Source organism: Aquila chrysaetos, chromosome 13 (genome assembly GCF_900496995.4).
Source record: "Aquila chrysaetos chrysaetos chromosome 13, bAquChr1.4, whole genome shotgun sequence".
NCBI classification, from domain to species: domain Eukaryota; kingdom Metazoa; phylum Chordata; class Aves; order Accipitriformes; family Accipitridae; genus Aquila; species Aquila chrysaetos.
Genome location: NC_044016.1, coordinates 12549267 through 12564901, shown reverse-complemented (window position 1 = coordinate 12564901; position 15635 = coordinate 12549267). Strand labels below are relative to the sequence as shown.

At 39.2% G+C, this 15635-nt stretch overlaps 1 protein-coding gene across 2 annotated transcripts in view; it reads left to right on the top strand.

Annotated features, from left to right (window-relative positions):
* HHAT (hedgehog acyltransferase) overlaps positions 1-15635 on the top strand; it is a 185164-nt gene that overhangs the window by 20036 nt on the left and 149493 nt on the right. For both annotated transcript variants that reach the window (XM_030035714.2, XM_030035713.2), the window contains exon 8: positions 4426-4576. In XM_030035714.2, coding sequence (XP_029891574.1) covers positions 4426-4576 — 151 coding nt within the window. The remainder of the gene's footprint in view (positions 1-4425; positions 4577-15635) is intronic.

The following is a 15635-nucleotide window of genomic DNA, read 5'->3' as shown; positions in this document are numbered from 1 at the left end:
AATTTAACAGGTAAAGCAAAAGCAAGCAAAGCAAAATAAGAAATTCATTCACTACTTCCCATTAGCAGGCAGGTGTTCAGCCATCTCCTGGAAAGCAGGGCTCCATCATGTGTAATGGTTACTTGGGAAGACAAACACCATTACTCTGAATGTGTGTGTCCCTTCCTTCTTCCCCCAGCTTTATATACTGAGCATGATGTCATATGGTCTGGAATATCCCTTGGGTCAGCTGGGGTCAGCTGTCCCAGCTGTGTCCCTTCCCAACTCCTTGTGCCCCCCCCCAGCCTCCTCGCTGGTGGGGTGGGGTGAGAAGCAGAAAAGGCCTTGACTCTGTGTAAGCACTGCTCAGCAGTAATGAAAACATCCCTTTGTTATCAGTACTGTTTTCAGCACAAATCTAAAACACAGCCCCATACCAGCTGCTGTGAAGAAAACTAACTCTATCCCAGTCAAAACCAGTGCAATGTGATAACTGTCGATTTATTTAGAGAGTTCTTTCCTGCAAGTATTTACTAATGAACATAATGCTTACTGTAGGTGTTTTGGGAATATTCAATGTAGGTGGCTTTAAGGCAAGTGTATCCTTGAAAACTTCTCGTTTTCTTTAACCTGGAAGGACCTGTCTACGCCTTGACCAAGAGTCCCTCGGCAGCTCTGTTTAGCCTTGTTTAGGTTCACTTTGGGATTTTTATGTCCATTCAACTTTGTCTAAAAAGAAGCACTTAGCCTCCAGGGCAAACACTGTGTTATGTACTTCTCTGCCACTGCTCCATATGTTTTAGGATTTTTCTTGCTGCTTGTGTGCTACTGGATGGCTGGGATATGAAGCCAGGCTGCATGAGTCCCTGTAGTACTTTTTTCTTTCATCATTCCTTTTGATTTTGTGAGCCAGCACCTCTTTCAAAGCACTGCCAAGCAGCAGTGAAAAACACAGCTAAGCAATATAAGCCTAATTATTAATTGCATTGTCTTCTGTTCAAGTAGTGAAATGAGGGTGCTTCATGTTTCTTGCACGATGTTCTTTTTCAATGGCTAGAGACAGCAATAACAGAATTGAGTTGTCACTTTTGCGTTAGTGTAGCAGGTATGAGTGGACAGTTAGCCCTGACTGGGGGACAGGGCAGCATAGCATGATGTACGTGGGATTGCTGGCAATGGCTGCAGAGCTCTGCTTACCTGGCAGCTTGTGCTGAGTTGAGTTGGTACTGTGGTAGTCATATGTTCATATGAAAGCTTCCCCCAGTATGAGGTGTAGCCTTCTGCTGGGGTCAATACCAAACTAAGAAGGTCATAGTAGATCCAATCTTGGCGCTCTTGTCAGGGAGGAGTGTCCTGCTGTGAAGAAAATGCTGTAGCCCAGTGTGTAAAGCTCGGCAGTCATGCTCTTATTGATTGATTAATGGAGCTGGAAACTCCTGATGCACCTTACTGTTGTTGGCATTATTGCCAAGATACATCTGTAGCCTATCTGCTCCAGTGCAGACCCGTGTTCTTTCACGGAGATTTTTAATTTTTTTCCTGTAGGAGAGGAGGCATGTGAAAATAAGAGAAAGGGTAAATGAACCCCTAAAGCCTGATATTTTGAACTAGATTATATGGCCCTAAATTCTGAGTGGTTTTAAATGTCTGTTTCCTATTAGGCTTGTGCCATGTGTCAGTAACCCTTTTGAAATATGGCTGCATATTTATCTCTGCTATGTGTTTTCTAGTTGAACCTGCCCTGGTACTTGACAGAAACAAGCATCTATGATCATTAATGCCATAGGGTCAATGTAGCTGCAAAAAGGGTAAATTTGTGCTGTTGTGCTCATGATAAAATTGCCTGCTAAGTTATAATCTTGACCATGAGTTTTGGTGATGGTTTATGGACAGAAAAATGCCAAGTGTGGTTTCTAATACTTGGATCCAAATCTTTTGTTCCTTACTTATGAAAATGTTCTGTTTAACTTGTCAAAAAATATCAGGCAGTTTTGCAAATACGAAAACTAAAAAAAAAAACATTTAAAAGTCTGTGAATGTTCTAATTAATCGTGAAACAAAGCTATGAAACTTACAAAATGTGGTTTTGTAGTAAATTTAAGGAAGGTAAATATTTGAAGGTCTATAAATGCATTTTTTAAGCATAGGAGAAGTTAGAATGTTTTAAGGATTGCAAGATGATAAATTGAAAATATAAATTTCTATAAAATCAGTTAATTTAATCTGGGACTTCAAACAGCTTGACTGTTGAAGCAAATGGGTTTAAGATTGTATGGGTACTTTAAATTGATGTTTTTCTTATCCCTTAACATACTTCAGTTTTAGAAAAAATTAACCTTGACTCTGCATCCTTTGAATTAATTATTCTGGGGAAAAGATAGCATTTTTGCAATACTTTTTCCCTTAGGTGTGTTTTTAAATACACACTTGATATAGCTTGTTTCCAATTTAAGATAATGCTTGTGTGCAAGTTCTTTTTAAGCTTTAAATTGAACACTAGAGAACAAATTATGTGATATTGTTAATGAATTTGAGAAGTTTAGCATTGGTCTTAAATTTCTTTTTAAATTTCATGTTTTTAAATCAGGTGAAGTAGTGTACTTCTGGCTGCTTTGTGTTACAAAGGGGCAAATGCAAAGCAGCTGGAATGTCTCAGCTATATAAGAAAGTTTAAAGCCTGTGCCTGTTGCTAATACAGCCCAGCTGTTGTGTGGCTGTGAGTCTTGCCCTTAGTTTTCCATGTGTGGCCAGAACTCTCACACAGCTGGGATGAGTTGAAGACCAATGAGAACCTTCATATTGCTGATATTGTGAGTCTTAGAAATTCCCATGCAGAGTAGTTAGTGTGTGCCAGGTAATGATTGGTGATGTGATGTCTACATTTATTTAAGATACTAATGCTATTGAGCTGTCTTCTAGTTAACAGTAATGATAGCTTAGATGTATGTTATTAGAGATGGTGAAAATGCTTTTGCTTTTTCTGAAACTTGCTTATTATAACTCTGAGAACTCAGAATCTTTCATCATTGTATTTAAAATCAAATGTATTGATTTTTTTTGGGTCTCAGGAGAGTGGTAGTCTGCGTCTCTAAATCTCTTTCCATTATGCATAGCCAAAGGATTTTGGATTTTACCAGTGCACAGACAGCTGTGATCTTCATAATTGGTTTGTGTGGGTGTCAGCATTCATCTCTCCAATGAAATTTGTCAGAAAAGAAATGAGAAACTGAATGAGATGGGAATTAAAGAAGAAAGTTGGCTGTATAGATGATTTAGCAGTAATCTAATGTGTAGCTAATTGGCTAGTATCCAAATTGTGCTTCTGATTGTTTGTTTTCCTCTGGGGAAGAATGTTATTGAATACTAGATGACTGCTTCCCTGAAGGAAGATACTGTAAGCTTCATTTCTAGGTATTTTGTTCTAACATAAATTTTTATCTTGTATGGCACAACTGTTTCTTACATCGTGCATGTGGATCATGATATTAAAGCTAAAAATGTTGGATTGTAGCAGTAAAAGGCTGGCCGTGTGTAGGCTAGCAGGAGTTTTGCAATTTACACTATTAGTGCCAGAATTTCACCCTAGGTTGTTACATACGAGATGAATTTTTAATGTTTAACTTTTAGTTGTCATCCATAGTAGACTTGTTAGTCAGCAGAATGCAAAAGGATTGTTTTGCCCCCCAAAAAAGGCAGATTATTTAGATATTCATGAACTTGTACTGCTGGAGACAGATTGCTTTGTCTCCAAGGAAAGTCTGCTGGAAGGTTTTATCTTATTATTTTATTATAATATAGATATTATATTAAATATCTAAAGTATTCCAGTCAAATCACAAGTTAGTTAATATCAGTGAGGGAAAGCAAAACACAGGAAAGGAAGGAGATGTAACAATTGCATTTTATAACTTTTTTACTCTTCTAAATTATAATAACTTTACTTTCTTTCCTTTGGGATTAGATTTTACTTATGTCAACTGTCAGTGAGATGGAAAAGTTCACCAAAGTCAGTGGAGCTTTTAGGAGTGAACTCTTACCAGTTTCTATATAGGTGTTGGCCTCTGCTTTTTACCGAATTTTTCCTATGATTATTGGTCAAATACTATTTCATTCAGCAGAAAATATTAGAATATTAGTATGAATAAAGTCAGTATTTGTTTTTCATAGCAATCAATACTCACAGTCCAAAGATTTTTGGAAGCAGAACTACAGATGCTTACTTATGCCTTCATATTGGAATGATGGTACAATTTTGTGTGTGTGCCTAAAGTCATAATTGCTTGTGTCCTATAGCTGTTACAAAAGTAGGTATTGTATATCCCATCAACTGATGGTACTTGCTTGAGTTCTTTGAATAATGGCTGTTTGGAAGTAATCAGTATTAACAGGTTTCAAAAGTATTTCAGGACTTGTTTAAGGTATGATTTTTTCTTTTTATTTTTCTAGGTGGCCTGGCTTTAGCACAAGTACTATTTTTTTATGTAAAATACCTGGTTCTATATGGTGTTCCTGCTCTCCTCCTTCAAATGGATGGACTCAAACCTCCAGCTCTGCCTTGCTGTGTGAGCCTGATGCACAGTTTCACTAAAATGTGGAGGTTAGTCATTACTTTTCAGTTTATTACTGATATATGGCAGTCTGTGTATAAGAACATGCATGTGTGTGTTCATGGTCACATACATTCTTGCTTTCATGTCCTTGTCTTTTTCTCTCACCCCCATGATTCATCTTCAGCACTTTCTAAACGAACTTCAATTTGATGGTTACTTTTTTCACACTGCAGAGGGTAGGGGCAAGCATCCCTTTCAGCATTTTTATCCTCTTAATTATTAGAATTAGACTCTGCCTACTTAGCTTCACTAACTTAGCAATTATTTTTTCCAGATATCTATTAAATGGTTCATTTTTCAGTCTTGGTCTAAAACCCACATTTCAGCTAGGTATTCTTCCAGAGAAGGAAAAGAAATGCTTGATTTATCACCCTATGAGGAAAGCTGTAGCTGGAACACTTTAATATGTAGAGTCATGCAGTAGAGAAAGTCTTCAACACATTAAAAATACTGTGAGAAATGGTAATTGTTTATAATGTAGCGTGAATTTTTGGATCCCCTTTGCTTTTAAAGAGTTTCAGCACAATATTTCACAAAAAAGTATCAATTTTGAATCTTATGGTTGCTTTAAATCAGTGTTTACTGAAGTATTTTCCCTAAAAACTCTCCCAGGTGGATTCTGCTTGCTGTTTAGCCTGTGTGTAACAGTGGATCCACTTGACTTCTCCCTTCCCATGTTTTCCTCTGCACTCTCTTTAGCTCCTTCAGTCTGTGGAATGCTGTGCCCCAAACTTCTAGAAACATTACCTAAAATGATTTAGACTTCTCTGCTTTTTAGAGCAGAGCCTAGCACAATGGTCCTTACCCTGTTTGGTCTCTGACTGCTTTGTAATATGAATAAAGCTTTTTTGTTTTAGTCATAAAAACAGCAGGCCTGGTCTTATCAGAGCTTTATTGGATGAAATTTTAATTTTGTTTTCGGCTTGAAGCTAGCTGTAACAAGAAGGCTTTATAGTTTATAATAGTTGGCAACTGTAGCTATATAGTATTCAAAGAAATGCAGCAGAAATAGAGTGCAGAAAACAGATGAACTGTTAAAAATTATTTGAGCTACTAGCAAATGCCTTGGTTTAAATTCTCTTTCAGAGTTTAAACTGAACTTACAACCTACAAAGTTAATATAGAAATCTGTGGTTTTTACCAGGCACTCTCCTGAGAGCAGCATCTCTTGGCCTGCTAGCCCTTGCAAACAGTTGCAAGCAGCAGTGGTTTTTTGCCTCCTCTCCCAGTTACTCTTCCAGGGAATCTGTGTATTGTTCTGGAGGTGCCAAATGAAACTGAACTTCAGCACAAATACTAATGACACTGCTGTGTCAGGTGGTTGTAATGGACCATGAAAAGGTACTCTGCACCTGCAAAGATGTGTGGTGTATTACAGTAAAAACATTGGGTATTCATTAAAAAAAAATGTTCATAACACTTCTCTCAGAAGAAAATTGAAACTAGTATCTAAGCAGAAAGTTTAATTATTTTTTTTACAGAAGGAAAAAATGTCAACTGCGGATATTTACCATTTGCCCAAGTATTTCATTCATATATGTGTCAAACATTCACTGCCAGAAATAATAAAATTATCTCATAGATGGGATTTGTTTGTTTGCTTTGAAGGCTGAAAAAATCAGTTCATGTACAGCTGACTTGATTTCTTGCTCTCAAAGCTGTGTGGATAGTAGAATTTCCTATGGCTGCTAGTGAATTATGAGTTATTCTCAGTTAAGAAAACTCATGTAGCTTGCCCTCTGAATCCATGAATTATGATGCCCTTATGCCTTTACACTTAAACTCTTCAATCACTACTGCCCAGAGGCTTTGCAGTCTTTTTATGTGTTTTGGTATGTTATATAGGAATGTCAGTGTTAGAAGTGGGAATAGCCTTTGTTTCTAAACTGTATGACTGTCTGAACGGGATGAAGTGTGGAAATGATGGGTTTAACATAAAAGCTAGCAAAAAATGGTGAAAAGAAATTGCTTGTATTGTGAAGCCTAATGAATGGTGACACTGTTTTTCCTTAAAGTGCTAAATACTTTTTTGTAGTTTGTGAATACATGGCCTTCTAAGTGAATGTTCCTAACAAATTTATCAGAGCGGGTCAAATTTAAATGTTAATAACAGCGCCTAGTTTTAAGCTGGTAGAGTGAGGAGATTTGTATCGGACTGTTTTCATAAAATGGTAGCCTGGTAAAGCTTATTAAAGGCTCCTAGGGCCAGGTTGGGAAATGGAGTGGGATGGAATGAGCTGGATGACATGGAGTACACCCCTGTTACCTGCTGGCTGGCACTGGGGAGGCTGCTTGGAAAAAAACCGTGCTTGTGTATGCTTGGCTTGCTCTTACCCTTCTTGCTGGTGTCCGCTTTAGTGTACTCTCAGAAACAGGGTATTATGTTAGCTAGGTTTTCAGAAGACCCAGTATTGCTATTTTTATGTCTCAAAGCTATTAGCAGCGCAGATTTTGAAGGAGAGAAGGTAGCCTGAAGACAAAGACAACATGATTGTCACAATGTAAGAAATACAAATATGCTACTAAGGAGTCTTCCACCACCCCCTGGTGTCCTTTGAGCATAACAACAAAGCTTTTGATCTGATGCATCCAGAGCAGTGTCACTTATAATCAGTACATGCTGACATAATTCACTGTGATACAGCAGGTTGTCCTGTTTTCAGCTGGGATAGAGTTAATTGTCTTCCTAGTAGCTGGTACGGTGCTATGTTTTGAGTTCAGTATGTGAAGAATGTTGATAACACTGATGTTTTCAGTTGTTGCTAGTAATGATTAGACTAATGTCAAGGATTTTTCAGCTTCTCATGCCCAGCCAGCGAGAAAGCTGGAGGGGCACAAGAAGTTGGCACAGGACACAGCCAGGGCAGCTGACCCAAACTGGCCAACGGGGTATTCCATACCATATGGCGTCACGTCTAGTATAGGAACTGGGAGGTGGGGACGGGGAATCGCCGCTAGGGGACTAGCTGGGTGCCAGTCGGCGGGTGGTGAGCAATTGCACTGCGCATCATTTGTACGTTCCAATCCTTTCATTATTGCTGTTGTCATTTTATTAGTGTTATCATTATTAGTTTCTTCTTTTCTCTTCTATTAAACCATTCTTATCTCAACCCGTGGGTTTTGCTTCTTTTTCCCGATTTTCTCCCCCATCCCACTGGGTGGGGGGGGAGTGAGTGAGCGGCTGCTTGGTGCTTAGTTGCTGGCTGGGGTTAAACCACGACACAGGTGGAAGAGCTTTCAATCAGGAAGGTAAGAAAGATACCACAGTGTGTCCAAAATCTCTCTAGAGGTGAAAAGCAAAGCAGGTATTAGAAAAACAAATCAAGTACTCTGCCTCCCTATTTATGGTGCTAAACAATAAACCAAATTGGGCCCATTCAAACTTAAAAATAAAAGGCTTTAATTAAAAAGGAGTTATCAACTTTATAGTAGATTCTCCCTAATTTGCATTTGATTTAATCAAGACAATCTCTTGAGTCCAAAAATTAGCAATCTTGTTTACTGTCTCAAGACAAATACAGGTGTTGAATGTGTTACTGTGGTTTCCTTCTACCAGGATATTATCTTGCTAAATATGCAGCTGCATAGCTAATAAATGCATGATAATTTTATTATTATTCAAAAGCTTGATTATAGCTGTGAAAAGGAGTTTCTGAGCTCCTGATTTCCAGATAGGGCAGCAGTTCACCACAGACACACCGGCTTAGAGTTTTTAATGTCTGCTGCTGCTTAAGTCATGAGGAATTAAAACTTGAGTTTTGTTACCAAGGTTAAAAGAAAGGTAATGAATCGTGTGAGAGCAGCAAATGTTGTTGGAAACTTGTAAGTGATTTTAAAGAATTGGTCAACGCTGATGATGTCTGCCATACAGCTTCTCAGGCAGGGGGGCAAATTGTGTAGTGCAACTGGAAAAAGTTGTCCTGCTACTGAAGCTTGCAAATTAGTTCAATATGGAAAAATATTCTAGTGGAGGAGTAAGTGTGTGGAAACTACAGAAACGACAGATAGCAGGTATCTAAATCCTGTATCAATTTTGACGTATTGGTAAATGACTTTGGCAATGTATACCACAAAGAAACTTGTTAGTTTGTAAATTAGGACAACACTTAGCAGAGATGCTGTTCGTGGGGAAAAAAAAAGTCATGCTTCCATTTTTATGTTTCCATACTATGCTACTGAGTGTGGTGAGTGCTCTTCTATGAAGATGTTGGACACATTGATCAGATGTGTTTTGACATGCTGTGGGAACAGCATGGCATAAGAAATCAGTTATCTCTGGTCATAGTTTGGTATGAAGTGTACAGAAGCACAACTCCTCTTCTCTGCCTTTCCACCTTAAAATTTGCACATTCCCAAGTGTCTTACCCCAAAATAATTGGAGACAAGTGTGTTGGAGACATATTGTTCTAAAACTTTATGCATGTTTAATATAGGTTAGCCTCAGGAAGGATAGAGGTTCTTCAGGAAGGCAGTAAGAAGTACTATTTGAAAGGTAGATTTCACAGGAAACAGAATTTCATCCAGAATAAAGAAAATGGAGTAGTTGAAGAAATGCTGCCAGATAAAAATAAAATAATGCAATGATGGAGAAAGATCTGGCCATTTTCAACTACCGTGCTGTAAGTTCTGAATTGCACCTTGTATTTAACACCCTGATTCTTGACCAGACAGGAGTCTGACATAAGTCAAGCCCCATTTTCTTGCGGGCTGTATTTTGCATGTACAGACACATATCTGTGCTTTTGTATGAACACGTTGGGTTTATCCCACAGATGATTTGGGGACGTCTGGGTTATGATTTGAAAGAAGTTGTCTGCAATTCAGTCTGGTTTACCTGCCACATTATTGCAAAAGCATTGCTTGCCTTATATGAGAGAAGTGGTCTATATGCAAGGTCTCAGTGAAATTGCTCCAAGTCATGGATTAGAATTTTGCTGTAGGCTAATCACATTCTCAGCTCTAACAATGCCATAGAAAATGAATATATAAATGAAAATGTAATCTCATCTGCATCTGCTTCTTCTTCATCCTGATACTTTTTGTCTACCTTCACTGTTGTTCTTGAAACCTTCCCCCCTCTGGAAACAGTTCCTTGTGTATGTCTATCAGAAAGGATCGTACAGGGTATTTTCCTTTCCTTTCTTTTCTGGGAAAAGACAAGTCTGACGCTGATGTTATGCGTGAGTGTGAGCACAAGAGATCACTGTGACCACATGCAGTCATTTCAGAATGATGAATAGCAAGCAAAAACTTACCGTGTCTTATTTCTGGCTTAAACACTTGATAGTATTTACATCTAATTGCCTATTCTTAGTTTGTGGTGAGGACTGGAATAGATTTTTAAAGAAGGAAAATGGATTTTCTGACCTGTAGGGGAAAAAAGTAATTAAAGTCCATTTTCTCCTGCACTTCTCATGGTCTCAGCTCAGTTTATCATGTACTTCCCTTCTCTGGGCTTCTGATTTTTGTATTGGAATAAATCATTTTGGGTGTTAACTTATTAAATATATCAAGATGATTAAGCTGCTGAAAGGCTTTATGTTATAAGATACCATTAAGGAAATTTAAATAAGATCAGAAATGGTGTTTCTGTCAATGCTTGATTTGGGAAGCTTGCCTCCTGAAATTCCCAAATAGCTAATGTCTGGCACAAGTTAACAAAAACATAATTATCCGACTGTAACTGTGCTACAGCCAAGTGTAGTCAGGATCACCTCCCTGCCTCTGGGCTCAGAAAAAGGTGCCTTTACAAGTTTAGGGGCTTGTACTCTTAAACTCCTGTGGAAGGCTCTTGCTTTCTGTTTGAGTACTGTAGTGCTCTTTTGTTGTGGTGTTCCTAGATAAGTTGGTGGATGGTCTGAAGTTTGAGAGAGCAGATTTACTCCCTAAATTTCTCCTTCCTATGAGTTTGGTTCTCTGATTATATGCTAGTAATAACAGCAAATTGCTGTCGTGCAGCCTGTCATTTGGAGGTAATTACAGGGGGAAATAAAAAAGGATGCTAAATGACGGGTCGTAAACTCCTTCCCATGGCAGGTATCATCAGGAGTCAGTTAAGTTACAAATCCTTGAAAAATTTGCATGAGGGAAGAAGAGGCAGGCAGTGAAAAGGAACTCCACATCTCTGTGGCAGCGTGAAGAAGGGATTCAGTGTGAATCACCCAGAGCCTGGTAGAAATCTGAGTGGCACATCCAGATCTGTGGCTCAGACCTGCTGCCCACCTTGCTGTGGAAGAGGTTGCAGTGGCAGCAGCAGCTGCTTCCCAAAGCTGCAGGAGGACCTTCACTGCGATTCGGTGCCTGGGGAGAGAATGCTTTTTGGAGATCAGAGCAGGGACGCGAGGCCAAGCCTACTTGGGCTATGAACAGAGAATCTTATTTAAGTGCTATAAATGGCCTAGCAGTCAGCTTCAAGAGGATCAGGGATTTTGAGGTGATTTGTTTTGTCTCTATCCTATAGTTTTAGATAGCTATGTTTTCAAAAGCTCTCTACTCCATGCCTCTGATGAGACTTACCCAGCAGCTGGAACTGAGTAGGAAAGGAAAGACAGGCTTGTGCATGTTTCCCTTTCCTCTGGAGATAAGGAGTGTCACTTCTGGTATATTTTCAGCCTTTGATATTTTAAAAGAAAAAGTTGTCTAGTGTATTTTAGACAGTGTATCGGGTAAAACAAAAATGTCTTTTAATGATCTAGCTTCTCACTGGTTTTAATCTTAAAAAATGTAAATGCTGCAGCATTTCTATTTAAAAAATCAAAAGGCATCTTTTCCCCACCCTGTATTTCTAGAGATGATCTCTTAAATATGTAAAAAAGATTATTTAAAAGGATAGTTGGATTAAATAGAATTACACCCACAGCGTTGAAATGGCCTAGTGCTCATGAGTAAGGGGAAATTGTATTGAAATCTTAAGAATAAAGAAATCAATATTGCCAAAGTGTGCAGAAGTCCAAATACATCAATGCCCATGGGCCACGTTAAGCTGCCTTTTGCAAACTTCAACACCCTGAAGTCATAAGATCTGGTTTGTGTGTCCTGTCTGGACAACTACCTTGAATTGGATCCCAAATCAGTAGTAAAAATAACAGGCAAAAGAACAGTTTTGTCATGGAAAGCTTGTGTTTGCTTGTATTTGTGGATCATGTGCTTTAAAAAGCTTAAAGAATATTAGTTTTCATTCTTGAGAAGCTTTTTATGTGTCTTTGAAGATGCCGGGTGAGAGTGTCAGAAAGGAAAGGGCTCTCTTTCCTTCTGTTGGTACACAAGTGTTGCAGATGGAGTGATGCACTTCACTTGGAGAGAAGTAGTGATATGTTTATTGATATAGAACAGTGATTTAACAAAGTTTGATAGTAAATGTGACACTGGTTTAACAAGATTTATTTGATGGCAAGGTTCACTTGATATTTACTGCATAGAGGACAGGATCAGACAAAACTCTCAGGGAGACCCTCCCGTTGAGTCACGAGGTTCAGAACGGACCCGCTTGCTTTCTAAACTCCTCAGAGAGGAGTCTAGGTGTGGCTGGATCCACTCCTAGTCCCAGACTTGGTTAACAGTTTATGTCTAAAGGATTATATATGCGCAATCGATCCTTCGTGTCACTTAGCTAAGATTTCAAAGTTTAGCATGTTATTAATCACAGAGAATCTGTTGTAGCAAGGAATCTCTCAGCCTCCAGGAGTAACCTTGAAAGGCATCCTTACTCAAGGGGAGATCCTGGTGTGCAGCCTGCTGCTGTGCAGGAGAGCTCAACAGGCCCTGGGCTGTCCGCTATTTATGAAGTAAGACAATTGACTCATAGTCCTATTTGCATACTGACTACAGATGTTGGCTTCTTCCAAACGTGGCTTGAGTCAGACACTGACCAGCACTGTGGTTAGGTGGGTGCGTTGTTCAAATTAGCTCTTGGCTGTTGTGTTGTAATCTGTCTCCCCCAAATCCACTTTGAGCTGGATGCAGCTGTCATGACTGTCTTAGTTTCAGCTGGGATAGAGTTAATTGTCTTCCTAGTAGCTGGTACGGTGCTATGTTTTGAGTTCAGTATGTGAAGAATGTTGATAACACTGATGTTTTCAGTTGTTGCTAGTAATGATTAGACTAATGTCAAGGATTTTTCAGCTTCTCATGCCCAGCCAGCGAGAAAGCTGGAGGGGCACAAGAAGTTGGCACAGGACACAGCCAGGGCAGCTGACCCAAACTGGCCAACGGGGTATTCCATACCATGGGACGTCACATCTAGTATAGGAACTGGGGGGAGTGGGGGCAGGGGATCGCCGCTAGGGGACTAGCTGGGTGCCAGTCGGCGGGTGGTGAGCAATTGCACTGCGCATCATTTGTACATTTCAATCCTTTCATTATTGCTGTTGTCATTTTATTAGTGTTATCATTATTAGTTTCTTCTTTTCTGTTCTATTAAACTGTTCTTATCTCAACCCGTGGGTTTTGCTTCTTTTTCCCGATTTTCTCCCCCATCCCACTGGGTGGGGGGGAGTGAGTGAGCGTCTGCATGGTGCTTGGTTGCTGGCTGGGGTTAAACCACGACAATGACCAGATGCATCCATTATGACTGCCACTGGTGGTTACCACTTGAATAAAGGTCAGGTTGGGGTAGGGGGGGCAGAGCACACTGCCACACTAAGGACAAGGGTTGAATGTAAGGCAGGTCTCGCTGTATGTCCTTGCCACCTACAACCCCTGTGGTACTTCTAAGCAGTATGCTCCTGTGTGAAATACACAGCTACTGTGCGGAGTAACAGCTGGAGTCAGGGTGGCCTCGAAGAGGTGAGCCCTCCTTAGGCTATGAGTTATATGTAACCTTTACGTGTTACACCTGCTTGCCAATATCAGAATACTTAAGCTTCTTGCCCCAAAGCTGGGCATTTAATTGCACAATTAGTGCACATTTTGTAGTACTGGAATAACTTGTTTCTAAGTTGAAAAATAACATTTTTCCTGATTTACTTACTTGTATTTTTCGTTAACTGTTGCGATGGTTAAATCTGAGCATTGATCTGTGACAAGTTATTTTTAGCTAACATGTCACCTGAATATATGAAAGATGCTTTAGTTTTGGACTGGTTAGTCATTCTCTCACTGACAGAGAGAAAATATTTAATTGCTTTTAACATCAGCCAAATTAGTGCATGCTATAGTTCTTATCTACTGTACAGCTCAATTTGCTGGTTATATTAAAGCTTTAAAAGGTTCCTTAAATCTCTTCAGTAGAGAAAAAAAGATCTATTATTTGTCTCTTTGGAGTGTAAAAAGAGGCAATAATGAAGCACCCTAGTCTTTCTTGGGTCTAAACTGCATAATTATTGGAAATTTATTTGTATAGTGACTGCTTTGTTACTGTAATTTGAAATTGCAAGCTAAGCCCACCTACTGCTGATCACCTGTGAAGCCCATTCTTCACAGTATTTGACACGAGCTCTGCATAGATACAAACTATTATGGCTGCTCACATTTGGCAAACAGCACTCTGCCTGCTCACAACCAGTGTAGAAAATGAGTAATGGCTTTTAATAAACTTCATTGTTCTGCTTGCAGTAAGGATAGGGTTCTCATAGTAATTGGGCAATTGCATTGCGTTGCAGAGTTTTACTTGAGGAAGACTGAAGGAGAACTTACCCTATGGGAGTTTGCCACTAACGGGCATTAGGTTTCATCCACTCACCGTGAGCTACCACAGGCTTTTAAAGTATCAGGGAAGGTATAAAATTAAAGTAATATTTCTTCTGAAGGGTTCTAGGAAAGATTAACAGAATACAAATGAGATTGCTCTTTTTAAGAAAGTGTCTGCTGAACTGTATCACCAAGTTCCAATGTGATGGATATGTGAGAAACAGAACTAATTTCTTGTCTTAAAGCCTCCTAAGTAGGCAGACCTGTGTGTGATCTTATATTAACACTGGCAATGACTGATGCCTGCTTGAAGTTCTGCTTGTCTCTCTGGCCAGGAGATTGTAGGGATGGGGGGAAGTCACTGCCTAGAATCATTAAAACTTTCCTCAGGCTTTCTGATATAATACAAGTTGTGTGTTTAAATTGAAATGAAACAACAAAACATACTAGATCACGGATCCAATTTGTAGGCTGGAGGCCACTAGCAGTTTGTGAAGTCTTTTTATGTGGTTCACAAAAGAACTCCCTCTTTATGGCTATCTTATTGTAGAATATTTTTGCTATGCAGGTCTCCAGCCTAGAGCTCCCAGCTAATAACTGAAACTCCACAGATGAAGCTTTGGGACTTACTGATATTTTTTACCTGGAGGTTAAGGTGTGTCTAACAAAATGCATACCAAAGTTGGACTGTATCTTGCATTATACAGGCTGTCCAGACTCAGTCCAGGTATTTCTGCTTCTGTTGAAATCAGTGAGGGTTTTGCTGCTGGTTTTGACTGGGTCAGGATTTCATTGTGGGTTTCTACCATTCTCATACGTACGGGAAGCCCTAGCTTCTCTCTGATGCATGCAGGAAATATGTTGCAAGTAAAATGTTTAGGGTTTGCTCTGTTCAACCTTAAAGTAATCACATATTTACAAAGTCCTCTTTTTGTGAAGTAAGGTGAATGTTTATGCATTGGTTGTATAGGTGCTGAAGAGCTCTACAGCACTGAGCAGGAGCTCTGGATGGAGGCATCTGGCACAGGCTGAATGCAGTGGTGGCTTTGGTTATCCTAATAATGGAGGAGACCAAAAGGCAACTTGGTACTGCTGAATCATTCCAGGAAGAAACAGAACAGAAATTCAAAGTGTTTTATCTAAGCATGAAGTGTTAAAATTCCAGTATGTCCTTAAGCAAATGTCAAGAGAATATGATAAAGATATCTTCATGTATATATAAGCCCAGCTTATTATTACTGTAACAAGAAATTGCTTGTCAAAGACATGATATGAAAGTATTTGACAGTCTTCATATTTCTTTCTTTCAAATAACATAGACTTTCCTTTTTTAATCTTAGCTACATTTTTACATTGAGATGAAAGAAAGCTGCTACTACTGGTTAGCTGCATTGCAGATGGTTAAAACTTAAAATCAAA